Raw genomic sequence first — 7,220 nt, forward strand, 5'->3', positions numbered from 1 at the left:
TCTTGGTCTTGGCTGGAGGATGGCACCCCAGGGCAAACTGCAGGAGGCGGAGCCTCACCCGCGACAGGGCTGCCTCCACATGGTCTCCACCCTTCGCGCCCTGGACCTCTGCCCTGCTTCATCGGCAGGGGGGCCTGGACACTGGACCCGGCCCTCGGACCCGCCCTCGCCCGCTCCCCAGGCCCCAGCGGTCTGCCCCGCCCCCACCTCCCCGCGGGCAGCGCCCTCGCACCCCCGCGCCGCGCGGTTGGTCCGCGCCGCCGGCCGGGCGGGCGGGCCCTGGGGCGAGCCGGGTCGGTCCCTTGGCCCCGCGGCCGGCGACAGCAGCCTGGCGGCGGGGCCAGCATGGGGAGGCGCTGCTGGCGGCGGCGCGCACTGGCGGCCGCGTGTCTGGGCGCCGCGCTCCTGCTCCTGGGCGCCGCGCCCCGCGCCCTGCGCCCGGGTGAGTGCCCGCCGGGCCCCGGGGGTCGCCCTACCCCCCGGCGGCCTGGCCCCTCGACGTGTTGGGGGCACCTGCTGTCTCCTCCTGGTCTGGGGGATAGGGCTGGGTGGGCCCAGAAAGCCTCCCGTTCCTGCCCAGCTCCCAGGAGCGGTGACCGTTCGGGCCTCACAGCGTTTGCCTGGGGCCGAGGGTCAGGGGTGGGCGGCGAGGGCATCGGGCCCAGTGGCGAAGGCAGCCTCATTTACCGCGCCCCCACCCCACCGCCCCCCGAGCGCCCGAAGCCCCTCCCCGTAAACCGTATGCGCGGGCGTGGGGAAGCTTGACGCTGCTGGGTCCCGACCGTGATCCCCCTGTGCGGGTGGCTCTCTGCCTGGAGGGCGCTGCTCCGCCCTGAAGTTCCCGCCAGAAGGACTGGGGCTCCTTCGCACCTACTTCATGGTCTAGTTGGGGAAACTGAGGCAGCCAGTCAGGACTCTGCCTTGCGGCGTACCTGCTCAGGGCCAGGCATGTGCTGAGCCTTCACTTACGGCATCTCCCCATTTCACATAGGAGGAAGCTAAGGTCAGAGAGGCCGAGGGACAGGTGTAGATGTCTAACTTGAGTGCGCAGGCAGTGGCCTGTTCTCCTGACCTCTGGCTGTTAGCCTCTCCCCGGTTTGGGGGGGGGAGGGGTCTGCACTCTCCTACCCCGCCCCCTGTGGGCTCTTCGGGAATCCTCGGGGTCCCATCTTTGGAGCCTGAAGACACAGTCCCAGGGAGTAAGGAAGCACACGCAGGATGGCCAGGGACCCCGGGGCAGTGGGGCTGGGTGGCCCAAGAGATGAGGCTGAGGAGGCTGTTCTTGGGGTGGCACTCACCCACCCACCTGGGTCTTGTTCGTGAGTGAGGGTCATCCTACAGCCTTACCTGCGGGTGACTGTTCCCTCCGCTCTGAGAGCCTCAGTACTCCCATCTATCAAATGGGCAGCTCAGGGCCTTCCTGACACGCTTCTGGGAGGTGAAGTTATGCAAGAGCAGACAGGAGGGGCTGACCCTGAGCCTCAGGGCGGCAGGGCTCCCTCCTTCCCGGGGAGGGCTGCCTTCTCCTGCCCTACCTCCAGCTCCTCTTGGCTGCCTCTGGGCTGGAAGCCAGGGTTTGGTTTGGATCCAGGTGAGCAGGGCTTGGGGAAGCCTCCTCAGTCACCCTGTCACTCACATCATCCCCTCCACCTCTGGGCACAGACGCCCAGACCTGGACGCCTCCCCAAGCCCACAAGAGAGAGCCGCGGTCACTCTTCCACCTTCTGTGTTGGGAAGTGGCTGGCTGGCCATCTGAGGGCGGAGCTCCCAGTTCGTGGTGGGTGCTCCCAGGTCTTAGCTGAGCAGTGTCCCCCGGCACAGTGTGGGCTGTGGTGCTGGTGTCTATGGCCGTGACAGTCTCTGTCTGCCCAGTCATTCATAGACGAATGTTTGCCAGGCCCTGGGACGGGGCAGCACATGGTGGCCCGCAGCCCCGGAGCTCAGCCACTGGTGTGGGGGGACAGAACCCCAGCGCGCCTGGGCCCCCAGGGCGCCTGGGCCCCGGCAGGGGGCGAGTGTGCTCAGGGAGGATCGGTGGAGGTGTGGGCATGTTTGGGTGGCTGCCTGTGAGGCGAGTGTGTGTCTCCGAGGCTCTGGGGGAGAAAGTGTCATCTCCCCCCAACCTGCTCCACCCAGTGTTGAGAGGAGATAAAAATCAAGGCATTGCTCTCCTGTGCTGAGTTCCCTCCCATGGCCCTCTCTCTCCTGCAGACCCAGAAGAGCAGGTGTTCGGGTGGCTCACATTGCCCTCCCCAGCCTTTGCCCAGGCCGTGCCCTGCCTCAGGGATACCCTTGGCCATGACCCTCCCAGCCAGCAGGCTTGTCTCACCATGTCTGGTCTGGCAGACCCTTCTGGACCCCTGCTTCTGCTCTCCTTAGGCTGGGCTGGGCCTCTTCTCTGAGCTCCCATAGTGCAGCCCCTTTTGCCTCCCAGAGTCCCTTTCTGCTCCTGCTAGGCCCTCAGACCTTTCCCCATGGCCTCTTTGCAGCCATCACAGCTTTGTGGGTGACTTTGGATAAGCAAGGGTTACCTACCCGACCTACCTTGCTGGCTCTTCTCCCTCCCAAGCCAGAGAGGGTGTGTTAACAGGGTCCCTGCAGCACAGGCTGCATGTCTGGAGGAGAGATGGCTGGGTGGAAAGGCCTCTTGCCAGCTATCCCACCGGAGGTGGATCTTGCTCCAAGGCCTCTGGAAATGGCGTCAGTGGGGCTTCGGCAGCTCTGAGTGTGTCCTGCAGCTGCGGCCTGAGTTGGAAGGGTTGAAGCATGTGGTTCATGGCCTCTAAGGGCCTTTGGCCTGGGAATGGGCCTCCAGAGCCCAGGAGGAATTTCAGCCTCTCTGAATTCCAGGTGGGCGGGTCGGGCACTGTCCCCTCCTCCAAAGCAGAAGGTGTTGCCACAAATTGGGCAGGGGACCCGTGAATGGCTGTCAGCTCAGGCCTGGGGCTCCTGCTGCCCCTTTCCTAGTGGGGAGGTCTGGAGCAGCCCGCCCCAGCACCTTCCGGCCCCCAGGACTCCACCAACGCTAACCTAGTGCCCAGGGCCCTGGGGATGAGGAAGATGCAGGGGGAAGGCGGGACAGCTGCCCAGGACGCTGCTGGCCTCAGCACCCCCCTCGCCCCCAGGGTCCCAGTGGCAGGTGCACTGTCACACCTGGCCCCTTCCACCTTTGCTTCCTCTGTGTCCCTGCCTGGGTGACTGTGCTGCTGTGGGACACCATCGACCAGGGATTCGCTGGGCGCCTGCTTGTGCGAGGTGTCTATCTGGGACAGGGAACAACACTGACTAATGTCCCTGTCCTCACCGAGCCAGCATGTCCAATATTAAAAACCCGAGTCTCCATCTGCACCCTCCGCCCCGAGTGGCACACCCAGGGAGAGCCGTGACGCCGCTACCCTAGATCCCCCGGCTGGCCCACAGGGGCCTTCTTGGGGGTGCTGGACCATCCCCAGCTCGTTCTGACCCTCCATCCCCTGCCTGGGTTCCCAGGGGCTGAGCATCTTTCCTGACATTGGAAGTCATGGGTGTTTCTCCTCGAGCCAGGCTGGGCCTCTTTCCACTTCCAGGGGACCCTGGGGCTGGTGGTGGGAAGGGAAGGTCTGGAATGACGTTGGGTGGGGGTTGAGGAGGGCCTGTTCCAGAGGAGCCCCCCTACCCCACTCCTGGATCGCCGTCCTCCTCTTCCTCTAGGCCACATCCCTTCCCTTAGGGCCCAGCGCTTCTGTCCGGGGTCCGAGGGTGATGTGTGCTAACAGAGACCTTCTCCCCACATAACCCTTCCTGGAGAGTCTCCAGGGGTAAGACCCAGGAAGCCCAGGTGGGCCCTGGCCCCCTCTCCCTGCTCTGCCACCACAGCACCTGGGGGCACAGGCTGCATAGACAGTCATGGCCCCTATGCAGTGTACAGTGTGGCGGCCCTGTGAGCATCCAGCGTTTTTAGTGAAATATTAGTATTTTGGTCCTATGCAGAAAGCCCAGTGACTAGTGGGGAGCTAAGCTGCCAGGGCTGAGGCAGGCTGAGGGGGACTCAGATAGGCCCTTGGAGGGCTCAGCAGGGCTCCTCAGTGCAGAGGTCACGGCCATCGCAGGAGCAGCCAGAGGAGGCCTGGGTAGGCTGATTGTTCCCCAGCTGCCCTGTGTCCACTGCCTCCCACTCAGCCCCTGCAGGCCCCCCGTCTGTAGGCTCTCCTTCAGCACCCCTGCCAGTGGGGCCCCAGTGCCTGACTCTGCACATCCTGACTCCTTCCCCAATCCCAGCCCCTGGTCCCTCTCAGGCAAGTGAGGAATCAGAGATTGGGAGCCCCAAGACAATAGTGTCCCAGCAAGGACAGTCCAACTCAGACCCACTTAAGCCAGATGTTGCTGCCTTCAGGCACAGATGGATCCAGAAGCTCAAACCATGTCTCCAGCTCTAGGTTTGGCCTTTCTCTATGGTGGCTTCACTCTCAGCTCCCCCTCAGCAGAAAGGGGTGGCTCCTTTCCCAGTAGTTCCAGCCAGAGTTCCAAGGATGCATCTCATTGGCCTGGACTGGGTCGCATGGTGCCCACACAGAGCCAGTTGCTGTGGCATAAAGGGATGGACTGCTCTGACTGGCCTGGCCTGCTCACATGCCTATCCCAGCAGCTGTGGGCAGAGGGCAGCCTATCTGAACCACATGGACCAAATGTAGGCAGTTTGCTCCTGGAGGGAAGTCAGGTGGGCTGGCAAAAGGAGACGGAGTGGCTGGTGGGAGCCAAATCAATAGGAGCTCGCCACACTGCTGTCTGTTCTCAGGTCCTGCCTGAGTGTCTGGAGCTCAGAGGCACCTTCTGGGCCTCCAGAGAATCCCGCGAGAAGAGGTAAGCTGGCAAGAGCGATGGCTCGCCACAGCAGTGATTTTCTAGAGGAAAAGCTAAGACCAGGAGAAAGGAATCGCCTTGCTCAAGGTCATCCAGCTGGGAAGTGTAGGGGCCAGGATTTAAACCCTAGTTTAAATCCAAAACCCTTATGCTTTCTACTCTACAGGGTGGAGTTATTTGAGTTGGGCTTTGAAGGTGGCATAGGAGTTTACCAGGTGGGAAAATGAGGAAAGGGAATTGCAGAGAGAGGGAATGGCACAGACAAAAGCAGGGGAAAGTGAAATGGCCTGGTGTGTTAAGGGATGTGCTGTGGGCAGAGCTCAGGAGTTATGAGAGGGAGTGGTGGGGTGGAAGCCAGAAAGGTATTCTAAGTTGGGGCCCAGTCTTAAGTGGCCTTGAATGGCAGGCCAGGAGTTAGGGTGCTCTCCCTATAGTCATCGGTCTTTAAGTAAATATCCACTGGCACTAGTGAGGTACAGCGTTTATAGGGAAACAGGAGAGTCCCCTGCCTTGCAGAGCTGCCCTTGCAGAGGGCAGCCAGGTGTCACCCACACAGAGATGATTTCAGCAGTAATAACCTCCGTGAACACAGGAAAAGGAGAGACTGGGAGAGATCCCAGTGTGGAACCTGTTCATTGGAGAGGCCCTCTGTCCGCAGGGGACATTTGAGTTGAGATCTGAACAAGAAGAAGTTTCTATGCCAGAGGGTAAAGATTCCTGGAGGAGCGTCCCGGGCAGAAGGAGCAGTCAGTGCAAAGGCCCTGAGGTAGGAGTACACTTAGTGTGCTCAGTGATCTGCAGGAAGGCCCGTGTGGCTGAAGCTGAGTGAGGACGCAGGGAAGCGGGGAGCTGTGCCCAGAGGGGCCCTGGGGAGGAACTGGGATTTGTTGTTAGCCGGTGGGAAGCCACTGGGTTTTAAGATCACCAGGTGGAGCAAGTAGAAATAAGAAGCCTGGCGAGGAGAGGCTGGGACTGCCCTGGGCAGAGTGGATGGGGCTTGCCCCGGGCTGGCTCCCGTGGAGGAGTGGGCGCTCCTGATGGTTCTGGAGGCAGGGCTGAGGGGACTCTACCCAAGAATGGCCCGGTCAGATCAGGGTTCCGTTCCAGATGGTTTGTGGAGGTCAGTGAGTAGAATCTGAATTTTAAATACAAGTGGAGAGAGCTCTATTTCCTCCAAAAAAAAAAAAGGTGGTATTGTTGTTTACTTGTGAAAGGCTGGTCAACATGTCCCTCCCCAGGCCTGATCGCTGGAGGGAATGTCCCTGACCTGGGGCACACAGGTCACTCCAGAAGGCCAGGTCACGGCGGGGACCGAATGGGGCGGGCTCCCAGTGCAGGCTCGCTGCGGGCGGCGCTGGCTGGGCCTGGAAGCTCCGCGTCTGGTCTTGCAACACTATGTCCAGCTAGAACTCATTAACCAGAACTCGTGTGTCGGAATCTCTGCTCATGGAACAGGGGATCACCAAACAGCATTCCCCCCAAAGTGGTGAAGCACAGGTTGTCCACTGAGCGACTTGTGCCCTCCCTTGCCAGGGGGCCAAGACTTTCCTTGGAGTGGGCATGCCTAGGACGATCTGTTGGGTGTCTCTATTTTGTTTCCCTGTGTGGCACATCACCCACTGGCCTGTGGGTGCCGGGAGGATGGGTGGAGTGGGTGCCCAGAGGCAGGACAGCAAGGCTGCATTCATGCTGTCGTCTGGGGTCAGGTCCTGTTTCTGGCCCTTACTTGCTGTGAGGCCTCTGGCACATGTCTTTGCCTCTCTGAGCCTGTTTCCCCATCTCTAAATGGGGATAATGACAGTTTCTATGTGGCAGGACTAAGTGTGTCAGTGTGCTCAAAGCACGGAGCCAGGCGCTGGAATTTGGGGGCCTGGCTGTGTCCCAGGCTCGTCCTGCACTGGTCCCCCACCAGGCCAAAGCCCTGCCCCCTTTCCGACTGCAGTGCTCCCCAGGGCTGCGGGCCCACAGGCAGGAGGCACCACAGGGTGCCGGGTTGGGGCCCACTGGGCTGGGACGGTGCCTGCCCGCCCATCTGGGGCTGCGTGCTTCTGTGGCCTGGGCCCCCGTGGGCATGGGCCTTGGGCTCTCCCAGACTGCAGGCAGCTCATCCCCCACTGTATCCCTCCCCTCAAACCCGGCTGGTCTGCTTTGAGCTATTTCCAAAGTCCGCTGTTTCACTACTGTTATCTCTGTCTGCCTCTCCTGCTCCAGCCTCGGTCCCTGTCATGGTGTGCAGCTGTCTGTCTGTCTGTCTGTGTCTTTGGCAACCCCCCAGTCCCTCCCACCCTCCCTCCCACCAGCCTCTCCCCTTTTCTCCCCCTCTGTTTCTGTTTCCTTTTCCAAAGCAGGACCGCAACCCCCCCCGCCCCCCCCCCTCGCCC

At 61.8% G+C, this 7,220-nt stretch overlaps 1 protein-coding gene across 1 annotated transcript in view; it reads left to right on the forward strand.

Moving 5' to 3' along the window:
* Nucleotides 1-289: 289 nt before the first annotated feature.
* CHST13 (carbohydrate sulfotransferase 13) overlaps nt 290-7,220 on the forward strand; it is a 30,912-nt gene continuing 23,981 nt past the window's right edge. Inside the window, exon 1 of the mRNA XM_046640738.1 lies at nt 290-442. Within this exon, the coding sequence (XP_046496694.1) occupies nt 346-442 (97 nt within the window). The 5' untranslated portion in view covers nt 290-345. The remainder of the gene's footprint in view (nt 443-7,220) is intronic.

Source organism: Equus quagga, chromosome 1 (assembly GCF_021613505.1).
Source record: "Equus quagga isolate Etosha38 chromosome 1, UCLA_HA_Equagga_1.0, whole genome shotgun sequence".
Classification (NCBI taxonomy): Eukaryota; Metazoa; Chordata; class Mammalia; order Perissodactyla; family Equidae; genus Equus; species Equus quagga.